General features: G+C 43.1%; 1 protein-coding gene across 1 annotated transcript in view; it reads left to right on the plus strand.

Annotated features, from left to right (window-relative positions):
- Window positions 1-16,820, plus strand: part of ADAMTSL5 (ADAMTS like 5) — a 152,097-nt gene that overhangs the window by 101,576 nt on the left and 33,701 nt on the right. The window contains exons 9-10 of the mRNA XM_075342792.1: window positions 10,392-10,555; window positions 13,643-13,811. Coding sequence (XP_075198907.1) covers window positions 10,392-10,555; window positions 13,643-13,811 — 333 coding nt within the window. The remainder of the gene's footprint in view (window positions 1-10,391; window positions 10,556-13,642; window positions 13,812-16,820) is intronic.

A 16,820-nucleotide genomic window follows, 5' to 3' on the forward strand; every position in this document is an offset into this window, starting at 1 on the left:
CAGATGGAGACATGGTAGTCATTAGACACTTGCATTAATTTAAAACCTACACAAATGCATTGAAGTTTTTCACTTCTGCTAATTGGCCAATGAAGAGTTGATATATGATACTAACGCTCCCATCGACTGAAGTTCCATTTTAGAAGGCATTTATTATTGTTCTACATGAAAAAAAAGTAAATATTTGCCTGCTGAAGAACCCAACGCTGCTAGGTTGACCAAAGCATTTTATTTTAGGGCGGCGTCACACGCTACGATCTATCGTGCGATCGCACGAGCGATCGTACCCACCCCCGTCGTTTGTGCGTTACAAGCAATTAGTTGACCATGGCGCACAAAGTCGTTAACCCCCTGTCACACGCACTTACCTCCCAGACGACGTCGCTGTAGGCGGCAAACATCCTCTTCCTTAAGGGGGAGGGACGTTCGGCGTCAAAGCGACGTCACACAGCAGCTGGCCAATAGAAGCGGAGGGGCGGAGATGAGCGGGACGTAACATCCCGCCCACCTCCTTCCTTCCGCATTACCAGCGGGACGCAGGTAAGCTGTGTTCTTCGTTCCTGGGGTGTCACACGGAGTGATGTGTGCTGCCTCGGGAACGATGAACAACTGGAGCACAGAAGGAGGAACAACATTTTGAAAATGAACGACGTGTCAATGAGCAACGATAAGGTGAGTATTTTTGCTCGTTCACAGTCGTTCGTAGCTGTCACACGCTATGATATGTCTAACGATGCCGGATGTGCGTCACGGAATCCGTGACCCCGACGACATATCACCCGATATATCGTAGCGTGTGACGCCGCCCTTACTCAAGCTTGTGTGACATTGAAAGACCCCCTAAAATTGTGATTGTGGTCTTTTTCCAAAGCTGCTTTTAAGCAGTTTATAGTTCTTTCTGAAGTCCTGAAAACCAGTATTTGGTTGGAAACCCTGGATGCAGCCATTCAGTATAATGCGGCAGACAGAGTCGCTTTGTGCTCCCTCTGGCTTCCATTCCAGCACAGTCCTTCGTTTTCAAATGAGAAAAAAAAGTGTGGTGTACCATACTGAAAAAGACTGACATTGCCATAACAGAGGCCAGATGAAGCACATAGTGACTCTGTCTGCCTCAGAATTAAGAAGGCCTTCAATAGGGGTTCCCATCTGAATCTGTTTTTTCCTGTTCTATCAGACAGAAACCCTGACAGCACCATAAGCGTGTGACCCTAACGTAATGTGGACATAGGAAAACAAGAAGCGGGGATCAGCTCAACGTAGGTGTAGTAGATAATTAGGCACAGGAAGTATTCATCCGCACTCCATAGTTTGTGCACGAATACATGTGGCCGGCTTCCACAGATTACAGGAATGAAAAGGTGAGTATCCAGCACCAATATGAATAACACTCGAAGTTTATTTCATCATTAAAATGATGATAAAACGCAGAACACCTGTTGTGTTTCGGACATCAGACCTTAGTCGTAGGTACCTACAACTAAGGGCTAATGTCCCAAAGGCGTCAGCTGTTCTACGTTTTATCATAATTTTAAATGATGACATAAACTTCGAGTTTTATTTATATTGGTTCTAGATACTCACCTTTTTCATTCCTGTAATCTGTGGAAGCCGGCCACATGTATTCGTGCACCAGCTATGGAATATAAACATAGCCTTAAGATAAAGCATTACATACAACTGAAATCAATTGGCTTCCAATAATTTGCATAGCTGTCACCTGTCTTCAAATACAAACGGCCGCTCTGGATTCTATAAAATAAATGGGCATCCAGATCACAAACCATCACTTTTATGTTGAAGTCCCAAGAAGCAAAGGGCATGATGTGGACACTTCATAAAAGGTGCAGCAGCTTTCAGCTGTATCATAAGAAATTCATGGCGGATTGATTGCTTATTGTCAGTGATTATTATTATTATTGTTATTGTTTATTTATAGAGCACCATTGATTCCATGGTGCTGTACATGAGGGGGTTACATACAGAATACATGTACACGTTACAATAGACAGACTAGCACAGGGGGAAGAGGGCCCTGCCCTTGCGGGCTTACATCCTAAAGGATTTTGGGGAGGAGACAGTAGGTGGGGTGTAGGTGGGGCGGCAGCTCCGCACGGTGGTGGGGCGGCAGCTCCGCACGGTGGTGGGGCGGCAGCTCCGCACGGTGGTGGGGCGGCAGCTCCGCACGGTGGTGGGGCGGCAGCTCCGCACGGTGGTGGGGCGGCAGCTCCGCACGGTGGTGGGGCGGCAGCTCCGCACGGTGGTGGGGCGGTGAGGTCATTGTAGATTATAGGCATTTCTGAACAGATGAGTTTTCAGGGTCCGTTTGAAGTTTGCAAGTGTAGTAGATAGTCTGACGTGTTGAGGCAGTGAGTTCCAGGAGACTGGGGATGCTCGGGAGAAGTCTTGGAGTCGGTTGCATGAGGAGCGAATGAGAGAGGAGGATAGAAGGAGATCTTGGGAGGACCGGAGGTTACGTTTTGGAGTGTAGCGAGAGATTAGTTCAGAGATATATGGAGGAGACAGATTATGGATAGCTTTGTAGGTCAGTGTTAGTAATTTGAATTGGATACGGTGGAAGATTGGGAGCCAGTGGAGGGACTTGCAGAGAGGAGAAGCGGGGTGGTATTGAGGAGAGAGGTGGATCAGTCGGGCAGCAGAGTTAAGGATGGACTGGAGAGGGGCGAGTGTGTTAGCAGGGAGACCACAGAGGAGGATGTTGCAGTAGTCGATGCGGGAGATTATGAGGGCGTGCACTAGAATTTTTGTAGATTGGGGATTGAGAAAAGGGCGGATTCTGGAGATATTTTTGAGTTGAAAACGGCAGGAGGTGGTGAGGGATTGGATGTGCGGTATGAAGGACAGGGCAGAGTCAAAGGTCACTCCGAGGCACCGAACTTTGGGTGCTGGGGAGAGCGTGATGTTATTAATTGTAATGGATAGATCAGGTGGAGAGTGCAGGGGAGATGGAGGAAAGATGATCAGTTCAGTTTTGGCCATATTGAGCTTTAGGAAGCGAGAGGAAAAGAAGGAAGATATAGCAGATAGGCACTCTGGGATTCTGGACAGCAGAGATGTGACATCTGGACCAGAGAGGTAGATCTGAGTGTCATCGGCATATAGGTGGTACTGGAAGCCATGGGACTTTATGAGTTGTCCCAGGCCAAATGTATAGATAGAAAAAAGTAAGGGTCCCAGGACAGAGCCTTGAGGGACACCAACAGAGAGAGAACGGGATGAAGAGGTTGTGTGGGAATGGGAGACACTAAAAGTGCGGTTGGAGAGGTATGAAGAGATCCAAGAGAGAGCGAGGTCTCTGACACCAAGGGAAGAGAGGATCTGTAGTAGCAGGGAGTGGTCAACAGTGTCAAAGGCTGAGGATAGGTCTAGAAGTAGGAGTACAGAGAAGTGGTTGTTAGCTTTGGCGGTAAGTAAGTCATTTGTGATTTTAGTCAGGGCAGTTTCAGTGGAATGATGTGGACGGAAGCCGGACTGTAGGTTGTCAAAGAGAGAGTTAGAGGAGAGGTGGGAGGAAAGTTCAGCATGGACGTGCTGTTCCAGGAGTTTTGAGGCAAGTGGGAGTAGCGATATGGGTCGATAGCTGGTAGTAGAGGTTGGGTCGAGGGAAGGTTTCTTTAGGATAGGTGTGACTGTTGCATGCTTAAAGGCAGAAGGGAAGGTACCAGTTGTTAGAGATAGGTTGAAGAGATGGGATAAGGCGGGAATAAGGATAGTGGTGAGGTTGGGGAGGAGGTGGGATGGGATGGGGTCAAGTGCGCATGTAGTGAGGTGCGCTTTTGAGAGAAGATGTGCAAGCTCTCCTTCGGTGATAGTGGGGAGGAAGTTTATGGGGGAGGGGCAGTGGTCTGTTATATAAAGGGGTTGTGGTGGTTCAGCAGAAAAGACTTGTCTGGTTTGGTCGATCTTTTCTTTGAAATATGTGGCAAATTCTTCTGCGGAGATGAGGGAGGTTGGAGGGGGCAGCGGTGGGCAAAGGAGGGAGGTAAAAGTGTTAAATAGCTGTTTGGGGTTGTGTGTTAAAGAAGAGTGATTGTGAAGTAGCTGTATAGTAGACACACGTGGACCACTTTGTGGGACATCAGCATGCGGCTTACTTACTTACTTACAAATTCATATTTTTTTTGGTGCAGCTTTCAAAGTCAAAGCCTAGAATGGATAATAAACGGAAGATACCTGTAAATAAGAGACTGACACTTCTTTTTAATTCCCTTGTGGCTTCAAAATCTACAAAAAAAAAATAACATTAGAACCCAGCAAATATGCTGTAATATTTGATTTTTATTTTTGGAACATATTTTCATATTAACTGAAAACGTTTAACAACAAGCTATAAAGTGCAACATAATCGGTTTTTGTACACCACTCAAAGTTGTCTGTGATCCTGCATGATACAACTGTTTCCTATGCTTCCTATATGAGATCTTTAAGACCCCCCAGTGTATCTCTCAGATCTCCTAGCTTGGAGCCTACATAGAGCTAGCCAAAGTTATTTTACTGTGTTACAAATAGCATTCGATTTACAAGATCAATTTCTCTAGCTTTTTAGAAGTACAGCTTTGTTGTTGTAAGAACAAATGTACTGTGGTTTTCTTGGGATAACTTTTTGAATCAGTCTCTGTCAAGGAACTTGTCCTCACCCAGGGCTTTTTCTCAGAAATCTGATCTGATTTAGACATTCACATTCATAGAAAGCAAGCAGAGATCTTGAACACGATGAGGACTTAATACAGGATACAAAATATGTTTTTATTACTTTTTTTAATTTGATTTTGATTTATTTTTAATAAAGAAACATGAAAAAGTCACTGAGTCTATAAGAATTGACTGGTCAATGTTATTTGGTCCACCGTCACCTATGACTTGGGAAAAATCTTGCTAAATGAAGAGCAAACAAGCACAATAAGGTCTGATCTGTGATGTAAGGTGAAACCTGTGATATGGTTTTGCTCACCTGCAGGGATTGTGTCTGACACAACCACTAAACAAAGCCTTGGATAAACAGCTGCTGCAGCCCTGCACATCGAAGACCGTTCAATTAGCGAAGGAGTGAAAGAGGTTAAAAGTCGCACTGCCGTACATAGAAGATGAAGGTTGGATCTTGATCTGTGACTTTATTCAACGTGTTTCGGAGTAATTCTCCTCCATCAGGATTATCACATTCAAAGGTGATAATCCTGATGAAGGATAATTGCTCCGAAACCCTTTGAATCAAGATCCAGCATTCACCTTCTATGTACAGCAGAGCGGCATAAACCCCTTCCTCTCCTTTGTGAAAATCTTGGCATATTATAAAGTATTCTTGTAAAGGGGTGTATGTCTTTTTAATATTCTCCCTGGGGTATTTTAACTAGTTTATTCACTCATTGACAGCACAATAATTAAAATTTAAAATGAAGATGGGTGTAATGGTATGTCAGTGCAAGAGGAGTACTTGACACTGCTGTAAATCCTAAAGAATTATATTGTCATAACATGCCTCTTTAACTTCCCTACAATTGGCGCTTTCATCGACCCCTCCACAGGGGCCTTATTATTTTCTTCAATCTATCAAATTTAGAGTTGGACACAGTTTTATCTCAGATACATGTCATGGAAAAAGAATTACATACTTTCCCAAAATAATCAAGGAAAGCTTGTGTTTAATCTGAGCCGAAATATCTCATTAGGAGGCATTTCAGAGCCCTCTGGCTTTTTTACGAAAACGTATTCTTATCTTTTCATTGGACTTGCTACATAGACAGGTAACATCTTGCCCAGGAATCAGCCTAAGCAAGGCGGATCTGATTTATTCAGTCTCCTACTCGTGCTTGTTTTCACCTCTTGGGAATGAGCTCTGGTTTTCATGTGTGTTGAATGCTATGTATGGAAACCTGAGCTCCCCTAGTTATGTATAAGACAGATGATCAATCATCACACATATATCTTAGTCATTGCCTCATCACTGGCACCATGTTGCACTGGAATTTGCACATCCTCTTGATTGCTAAGTTAAGTAATTAGTTGTTCACTTTTATTGCTTTACAATGATGGAAAATATGTTTGCATTTAAGTGGAAAAAAAATTAATGTTGTAGAAATGCATGAAAAAATTGGTTTAATATCAACAGTGGCCTTTAGAAAATAATATTTGTTTGTTTTTGTTGTAATTTGTCTGTAGACAAAAGAGTTGTGATACCATATGTTAAATAGTTTAAAAAAATTGCCAAAAATAATAAAAACAAAAATAAAAAACCAAAACAGTGGCCTAAAATAACAAGAGTGGTCCATAAATTACTAATTCTCTGCTGATGCTTCCCTTGCCCACCGTGTTGACACCACTGAGGTCACGAGTGTTAGCAGTGATTAGGAGCAGCGATCATACAGTGCCTGCAAGTAGTCTTCAACCCCCTGCAGATTTAGCAGGTTTGATAAGATGCAAATAAGTTAGAGCCTGCAAACTTCAAACAAGAGCAGGATTTATTAACAGATGCATAAATCTTACAAACCAACAAGTTATGTTGCTCAGTTAAATTTTAATAAATTTTCAACATAAAAGTGTGGGTCAATTATTATTCAACCCCTAGGTTTAATATTTTGTGGAATAACCCTTGTTTGCAATTACAGCTAATAATCATCTTTTATAAGACCTGATCAGGCCGGCACAGGTCTCTGGAGTTATCTTGGTTCACTCCTCCATGCAGATCTTCTCCAAGTTATCTAGGTTCTTTGGGTGTCTCATGTGGACTCTAATCTTGAGCTCCTTCCACAAGTTTTCAATTGGGTTAAGGTCAGGAGACTGACTAGGCCACTGCAACACCTTGATTTTTTCCCTCTTGAACCAGGCCTTGGTTTTCTTGGCTGTGTGCTTTGGGTCGTTGTCTTGTTGGAAGATGAAATGACGACCCATCTTAAGATCCTTGATGGAGGAGCGGAGGTTCTTGGCCAAAATCTCCAGGTAGGCCGTGCTATCCATCTTCCCATGGATGCGGACCAGATGGCCAGGCCCCTTGGCTGAGAAACAGCCCCACAGCATGATGCTGCCACCACCATGCTTGACTGTAGAGATGGTATTCTTGGGGTCGTATGCAGTGCCATCCAGTCTCCAAACGTCACGTGTGTGGTTGGCACCAAAGATCTCGATCTTGGTCTCATCAGACCAGAGAACCTTGAACCAGTCTGTCTCAGAGTCCTCCAAGTGATCATGAGCAAACTGTAGACGAGCCTTGACATGACGCTTTGAAAGTAAAGGTACCTTACGGGCTCGTCTGGAACGGAGACCATTGCGGTGGAGTACGTTACTTATGGTATTGACTGAAACCAATGTCCCCACTGCCATGAGATCTTCCCGGAGCTACCTTTTTATTTTTGTTATTTTAGATTATTGTGAATTGATGCTAGTAACTTTGATGAACAGTCCATTTAAAGTGAACCTGTCAGGTACAATATGCACCCAGAACCACGAGCAGTTCTGGGTGCATATTAGTGATTCCTGCCTAGCAGTCCCAGTTTCTAGTGCAATGTGTTTGATGACTTTCCCTTTAAATAGTGCTTATAACAAATCTGTGGCTGCCTTTATTATTATACATAGATATATATACAAATACATATATAATATGTACATATATAGCATAGATAAAGAGATCTTTAGAAAAAGTATTTCTAAAGATTGTTTCTTATATGTTAATGAGGCCAGGGACTAGTCACAAGGACGTGAGTTCCCCTAGCTAGCCGGCCCACAAAGCATGTTAGCACGCTCCTGTGGGCGTACTAACATGCTAATGGATGCGCAGCTTCGCTGCACATACCTCACTATTCATGGCGGCCAGCGGAGGATGGAAACACACTGCGCATGATCCAGAGTATCCTGGACTTCCTATCATGCGCACTAGGTTCATGCCGGATGTAAGCTTCCCGGCCTCAGTGAGGTATAGTGCGCATGACCAGAAGTCCGAGGGACTCTGGATCATGCACAGTGTGCATCCATCCTCCACCGGCCGCGATGAACAGTGATGTGTGTGCGGCGAAGCTGCACATTCATTAGCATGTTAGTATGCCCACAGAGGCGTGATAACATACTTTGTGGGCCGGCTAGCCAAGGGAACTAATACCCTTGCGACTAGTCCCTGGCCTCATTGGCATATAATAAATGATCTTTAGAAATGCTTTTTCTATAGATCCCTTTTATCTATGCTGGTGTATACATGGACAATTAGGCAGGGATTAGCAATATGCACCCAGAGCTGCTCGTGGTTTTGAGTGCATATTGGACCTGACAGGTTCCCTTTAAGAAAGTGTTGTGATGATGGGATTGCACCTTCAGAACGACAACACACTAGTCTCAGCTTGATAATTGTAACATTCTGTTTGTCTTTGTACAAGTTTAGTTTGTCTTTGGCTCTTGATTAGGAAATTTCTTTTAATCTTTGTGCGAAAACTTGCCAAAAGCATGAAGCTGCGTGCAAAAAAGAAAACCATTACAAAACCACAGTAGAACGTCTGCAATGAAACTGTCAGAGAGCAAACAAAAAACAAGACTTTATATTTTTCTTTGCTCCCTGACAGTTTTATTACAAGTATGTTATGTTATCTGTAATTTGTAGGTTTACAAACAATTATAATCTTGTGGTATTTGATATTTTCCCTATGAAAATAACGAAAAAGACGGTAAACAACAAATTTCTGCTTATAACTAGAGGGAAGGAAGCCGAGCCGTCTCCTGTTTTTTTGTTTATTTTTTATTTTTGAGGTATGACTGGTAGATGGTGTAAAGAGAGGCATAACTAGAGTTCGATGGGCTCTGATGCAAAATTTGGATTTGGGTCCCCCCTTCAAGTTGGTCATATGAACATATATGTATCTATAAATTTAGCATTCTAAATCCTATCAAGATATAGGAGTTGCCGTTCCCCCTATTATATAGTAATATCCCCATCCTGTTGAAATGCACCCCATACTCGGCTTCTTTATGGTAAATATATTACCTAACTTGGTATATATGCCCCCATCCTCATAGATATCTTCCCCATCCTGGTATAAATGCCTCCTAACCTGGTAGATATGTCCCCCATCCTGGTACATCTCCCTCATCCTGAGCCCATCCTGGTAAATATGTTGCCCATTCTGGTAAATATATCCCTCATCCTGGTGTATATATGTCCCCGACCTGGTATATATGTCCCCATCCTGATAAATGGTCCCCTCATATATATGGCCTCATCCTGGGCACCTCCTGGTATATAGGTCTCCCTCCTGGTATACATGTCTCCCTCCTGGTATACATGTTTTCCTCCTGGTGTGTATGTCCCCATCCTGGACCCCTCCTGGTATATATGCACCCTCCTGGTATACATATCCCCCTCCTGGTTTATTTGTGCTCCTCCTGGGTCCCTCCTGGTATATATTTATTCCCCTCCTGGTAAATATGTCACCATTCTATTTCTTATGGTAAAAATAAAAAAAACATTGTACTTTTCCTCCCCGGCTCCCACGTCGTGTGGCGTCTTCCTGTGTAGACAGCCCGCAGTGGCCGGCAGCTGACATCGGTGTCCTTGCTATAACAACGCATGACATTACTGTCATGCGCCGCCTTCAGTCATGTGGATGCCGATGTCATATGGCAGCCAAACTGTCTGCATCTTGTATCGCAGTGCAAAGGACACGACAGATCTCTGCACTGTGATGCATTTCATTAGGATCTGTGCGCTTGGACACACATTCAGCTGAAGCAGGGACTGAAGTCAGTGGGCCCCCTTCACTCCCGGGCCCGGTTACAGTCGCGATCCCTGCGATCGTGATCATTCCACCCCTGGGTTTAAGTCATTGACGGACACATACAGAAAAAGCCCCCTTTTGTAAGAACTAAATATGGGCCCTTTGCAGCCCAAGAGCTTATTAAAATGCATAATTCCCCTTGCTTTGGATATGGTAATGGGCCCCCCACAACCTCATGGGCCCCTGTGCCACAACACATAAAGTGTTTCTATGTTCCATGTTAATATATATGTATTATATCCTCTATATGGCAATTCTTTGGGTGCCTTTTTTGTGCAGAGAATTGAGTAAATTGGGCATTTTTGTCATCCAGCATTCTGAAAATATGGGCTTTGCAGACATGTTCAGACCATAACGCTTGCTTTTTAATAGTCTAGTTAGATTGTAACTTAATGTATTACTTAATCATTGGTAATAAAATATGATGGCACATTTATATCCATTAGTATTAGCACCTTTAGTTCACATAGACTAGTAAAGTGAGGTAACGCTGCTCTGCCCAGCTCTCGGTGGAGCCAGACATCATCTTAGGTTAAGTGAGCTGTGGAATGTGCGTTATGTAATCTACTTCTGTTAAGTTTCGTTCTCACTTTACACTTTTATGCTTTTTTTTTTTTTTTATAGCCTTGAGAAATCGAAATTACCATTATGTCATCAATGGCAACTGGGCTATTAATCACCCGGGAGAATTCAATGTGGCAGGAACAAAGGTCCAGTATAAACGCTCCTCCGATAACCAGGAAACATTTGAGGCCACAGGGCCAACCAATGAGGATTTGCATGTCATGGTGAGTGTTTTGTCTTTGTCCTCAGTTTTACTACAAACAATAATATAGAGGATGTAATAACCTAAAAGTAACATGGACACGGTTGTATTATCCAGACTATGTTATACAGAGATATGCAACATTTTTGAGCGCAGAATCTCAAACGTTTCATCCAATTCTTCATACAATTATGACATGAACTAAAGTGAAGTGTCTAAAATAGCCATATGTTACGTAAATGAATTATCAGCTGAGAGATAAGCATGCAGAAACAGAACCCTAAATCAAACCAGAACCGCACATGCCATAATAATCCATTATGTAGAATAATGTTTCCAGGCAACTGACAACAAAAATAAGACCGGTATTTGATAATCCCCTGCAGACATCTGTTCTCAAAACTGGAATAACTTGACAAAAAATAAAGTGGTGGCTATTTTAGTATCCTGATATCTGATGCATATTTATGTACAAATGTGTAAAGATAGATCAGAACTGGGAATCGAAACTGGCAAAGTGCTTGACCGAGATAGGGGCAGCCGGCACTGTGTTTAACAACAACAGGGGAATGGGGACTTCTCGGCTTCAGAAAAGCGTGTCAGCTATCCCCGCGAAGAGCCATCACCATCAATCTGACACCCGAGGTTTGTCACATTATTAGCAGATAAAATACAAATACAATGATATTATTCTCAGGAATGTAGTAAAAAAAAAAAAAGTATCTGGAGAACATACAAACTCTTTGGAGATGTTGTCCTTGGCTGAATTTGGACCAATTGGATGCAATGTACAAGGAAAGAAAGCAAAACTGAAGAAATGGGCTGGCACAGCTTTTAGTATAAGTGCAAGGTGTAGGTGTACATTCACACTAAAGTCGTTAACAGATAGAAACCTGGATAAAAAATAATGAGTAATTACTTATACAGTAGTAATAGCACATGCAAATAACACAGGGAAAGTTAGTTAACACCATTTTGATCAAAAATCGGAATCTGAGACAAGATTTCCACTAACTGTAGTATTTTGCCTCACTATGTGCCAGCAGGCCTCAAAATAAACCGGGTAATGCAGAACCCAGACCTGATTGTTTTTCACCTGCCCATTGAATCCTATATAGACAAGATACACAGCCCAAAAAAGGAGGTCAATGCCCCATGTGCAAAGTACAACTGCTGTGCCCGCACCATCCCTAGGCGGTACCTGTATGTCACGGGTGTGTCATTAGTGATAGACAGTCATATGGTTTCTGGCCATGGAAGGTCACAGCGTTTAGGTGCACAAAATTCTCCCTGACGTTCTATTGTTCCTGCTGTCAGTATTCATTGTAATAGGTAGCTCTCCTGCTGGATTCATCTCTCCCCCTTTTGGACCCAGCAGGAGCTCGCCTTCCACCCAGCTGCTGTTCCTCAGCATTTTATCTGTGCTTATATACCCCTTCCTTCATTTGGACTGATATTGGTTATATTCTTCATTTTATCCAAGCTCTGGGTGCAAGCAGGTGGCTTGTACTCATCTGTGGTATCGTTGCAGAAAAATTTGCTGAACTTCTACTATTGTCATCTGTGGATAAGTAGTTCAACAAGACAAAACAATCACTGATCTCGGGGAGACCAGCCAGAGAAAACACTGCTAGCAGCCAGCGAGGGCGCTCAACACAGTGAAATCCTAGGTACATTGCCCCCTGGGAAATATGCAAATCAAAAAAATCTGTGGAGCCTCTGTTAGGAGTCTCGACACAGAAACCATCCAGTCTCAAAAAAAGAGCCACTCCTTGGCTAGGTCCTTCCCGGAGGGATATCCGGCTGGTTTCTGTGTCGAGACTCCTAACAGAGGCTCCACAGATTTTTTTTTGATGTGGATAAGTAGTTCATGCATTTTCGCCCTGTTTGTCTTCCTTGTGTCGTCTACAGTGTTTAGTGGGGTTGACTAAAAACTCATTCCGTCTGTTCCCTATTTAGGGTCCAGCACTAGGGATACCCAGGGTGAGGTATCCAACTTGGCGCATAGTTGCAGAACCTATCTAGGGTGGTGAGGGGCCCCAGGGACCAGCAGTAGGTTCAGTCAGGGGTCACCATCTTTCCTTTCACTAAACACAGGGCTTACCTTCCCTTTTGCCGTGCGCTTGGTACTTCCACGTACCTAGCGTGACACTATAGGTCTTGATCCTGTACGTGCACCACGTCAGGAAATACGTGTACCTTTTATTTGTATTAGATGATTGAGCAGTGTTTGATGGTATTTATCAAGGAACTGTGGTGCACTGCTACACTACCCTGAACAGCAGAGCTTCTTAAACTCCACTTACTTACTTAGGTAATCCCTGGACATCACCAGACGACTAAGATAATGTGTGGAATTCAATGCTCTAAATATTTTTCAATCACTTTTTCGTCTGTTGAGCGTAGAATAACACTATAAGTAAATTTTGAATCAATTGTTGTTGACCTTGAGTTTACTGCAGCCAGAGGATGGACTATGCAGCTTCTGTGAGATCTGCTGCACAGTTCACATCCATTTGAAGCATAACTACTATATCAAGTAATTCACACTTTCTCTGTGGAATATAGTTAGTGTATAGCTAAACAATTGCTTTTTCAGACTCATATGGAGATTATATATTTTTTACAATACTGAGCCTCTTTCCTATTCCGGAATCAAAAATTTTTGGTCACTACTCCTATGGGAGCAATAATGGTAGCTGTGGTGACCGTCTGAAATCCCCAAGGAAAGGAACAAAATATGCAATGTCTGTACATTGTCAAAATAGCTCTTGGCTGTAGACCGGTTTCCAATGATCCATCCATAAACATGAATGCTCAGTTCAGCCGAGCGTGCATGTGTTTTCAGCTACAAAAGTGGAAATAAGCCATTGCCACACACTTCTAGTGACTGCTTACCTCTCTTGAAAACAAAAGGCTCGGGTTTTGCCATATCCTTCCTTCTTTCCTCAGACATCATCTGTAGCGGGAGAGTTGGAAGGCCTCCATATACATTGGATGGTCAGCCAGTCTTGCTAAAAATAATGGGTTTGGTCAAAACTACTGTAATGTGTATGGCCACCTTTAATGGCTGAATATGGTGGTTAATGATGATTTTGTCATCCCCTAGGTCCTCTTCACAGAGCAGAATTTGGGCATAGAATATGAGTATTGGCTTCCTAACAATTACTATATGAACCACCAGAGAGACCGAAGCTCCTTACAAGAAATTGTGGAAACAGCCCTATCTCCAACTCTTCCTCCTACCACTCCGAGTCCCAGAACTACAGCACTCAGTGGTAAGCTAAGAGGCACTGTGGGATCTCTTATTTCAGCAAATAGTTCTCTTCAAAAAGGAGGAGAGCTGACTCTCAAATGCCACTTACTTATCCTTGGATATGCTATTTGCATTTTTTGTATATCCAAATAGCATTGGCTAGATTGTTACTGTGCATCCTGCAGGTTCATCCTTAAAGGGGTGGTTCACCCATATTTTTTATTGTCTAGATCGATATTATATTGAGAAACAATGTTTCTCTCAAATACCTTGTGTTGTCAATAGTGCCTGTGAGAGGCGCTATTGCAGACCGCTGTTCCCCGTCCAGTGACGTACCCGTCAAATGCTGCCACGTCACATCCGTGCAGCCGGCTACAGTCTTCCAGACTCTGAGCTGTGAGCGGTGTTTCACTGCTGTCACAGCCCATTTGCTCCCCCCTCCTCCTCCCTCCTAGCACGGCGCGTCTCCTGCTCCCTCCTAGCATGGCGCATCTCCTGCTCCCCCCTCCCTCCTCCCTCCTAGCACAGCACGGCGCGTCTCCTGCTCCCCCCTACCTCCTAGCACAGCACGGCGCGTCTCCTGCTCCCCCTCCCTCCTCCCTCCTAGCACAGCACGGCGAATCTCCTGCTCCCCCCCTCCCTCCTCCCTCCTAGCACAGCACGGCGCGTCTCCTGCTCCCCCCTCCCTCCTCCCTCCTAGCACAGCACGGCGCGTCTCCTGCTCCCCCCTCCCCCCTCCCTCCTCGCAGAACGCTGCAAGCAAGAGACGTGCTGTGAGGGAGGAGGGAGGAGGAGCAGGGAGCAGATGGGCTCAGAATGTAGCCAGCTGCACGGATGTGACGTGGCAGCATTGGACGGGTACGTCACCGGAGCGGGGAACAGCGGTCTGCAATAACGCCTCTCACAGGCACTATTGACAACACAAGGTATTTGAGAGAAACATTGTTTCTCAATATAATATCGATCTAGACAATAAAAAATATGGGTGAACCACCCCTTTAAAAATGGGCTCCCTCTACCTGAATCATCTAGCATTATTATGGATTGCTTACATGTTATGTACAGGCATCTAGTTTACCATTCGGGCGGTTGACGTTGCTGTTTAGAATAACAGTACGTGAAAATTAATGTACTAGATAACACCATGTGGAGTGTGATGACAGCTGTTAATGAGCCTGAGAGCAGCTGTACAATCTATGACCACTTTGTTCCCGATTCCAAGCTTTTTGAAATACACAAAAACATTAGATGTGAACTGACTCAACGTTACGTCTGTATGTGCTAACTTTACTTTTCTTTAATATTCACTTACATGATAAAAATCATAACTTGAATCCTGATATACAACACAGAGAGTGCAGTCTATCATCTTCTTCTTCTTTTCATATATACGACATTCCTAAATATCTGTCATTAAGCACCACTGATGTACACTACTGACCCACAACATATCTCATCATCTATCAGCATGTTCACCATTATAAAGAGAACCTGTCACTAGAATACAAGTGGACAGGTTTTTCCCTGTTATTTTATTCCCGCTGAATCCTTGAGTATGCTGTATATATATATTTTTTTTAATTTGCCATCTAGTCCCAGGGACATGGTCCCTTTCATTTAGTGCTCATTTTTCTGGTCCTTACCAAAAGTGCGAACTGTACAGGATTCTCTGGGGGCATGTCTTTAGACTTCTCTGCATAATTACCCAGTGAGACATGCCTCCTTGTAAAAGACTACAAAAATTAGCACTAAATGAAAAGACCCATATCTTTGTAACTGTATGACAACTTTAAGAAAACAAAAACACCTTAGGTGACTAGTGGGAATAAAATAAGTTCAGGTCCTCTTTGTACCGCTCACAATAGCAATAGACTAGTGGTCAGATAAAACCTGATGGAAACAAAATGAGCATATACCCTGCAGCAAGTAAATAGTAATAGATATATAAATAATATAAGGTTTTTTGTAAACGTTGTTTTTTTTTTTATTTAAAAAAAAAAAGCATAAAAGCCATCCATTAACAACAAGGTGTATCCTGGTCGGGACGTTTCTATCCTCTAGTATTAAAACCTCAGCTTGTATCAACCAACCTCAATGTAAATATGGGCAGGGAAGTACGGGCCCCGACTGTTCAGACACCTGCCCATGGAAAGCTATATAGATGAAATGCCTAGCTCAAAGAGGGGGACTCATACCCCTGTTTGGACAGAGTACAAGAAACTACAGAAAAACCAAATCAATGAACCGGAGTGTAAGTTGGTATACATGTAACGTGTATAAGTATGTTCACACTGACCATTTAACAGACAAAACCTAACACAGAAACAAAATGAGCATATTCCCTCCAGAAAGTAAGTAAATAGTAATAGTATATGTAAATAACATAGGGGACTGACATCAAGTAAGTGTAAAAGACATTCCACTGCAACAAGGTGTACCCCAATTGAGACTGTTTTATCCTCCAATATTAAAACCTCACCTTGTGTCAGACGACCTCGATGTAGATGGGGGCAGAGCCGGACTGGTGCCCTCTTCCAAGAATCATTCCCATTTTACGTCACAATCTGGGCATCTGGCAAGTGAGTACATTTAAAAACCACAAAACAGGTTTTCCGATGTACTGCTCAGGATAGCAATAGACTCTAATAGAAATATGTACTTCAACTCTGCTTTCATTTGACCATCCTTAATTTAGGTGTACATTTTTTAGATATATAAAAAAGCTAACTACTATTAGCTCCTATTATGGAGCCTCTGAAATCCGTTTTAGGCAGGCTATGGGATATACTAGGCATCCAGTTAAATATTTGGCTGTACAACTTTATTTTGGTTCATCAGATAGCCAGGTATGTGAGATCACTTGAATGATTGGGATTTCCTCAACATGTCCACCTGCCACTTCCAGGGATAGAGATGTGGTCACAGTGGCTTGTCCTTTTATTTCTGTTGGAGTTAGGGAAACAACAAACCACTTCTCAAAATTTTCATAAACAGGAATGATTGTGAGTTACACTGCTAATTCCATAAAGAA

The sequence above is a fragment of the Anomaloglossus baeobatrachus genome, chromosome 4 (assembly GCF_048569485.1).
Source record: "Anomaloglossus baeobatrachus isolate aAnoBae1 chromosome 4, aAnoBae1.hap1, whole genome shotgun sequence".
Classification (NCBI taxonomy): Eukaryota; Metazoa; Chordata; class Amphibia; order Anura; family Aromobatidae; genus Anomaloglossus; species Anomaloglossus baeobatrachus.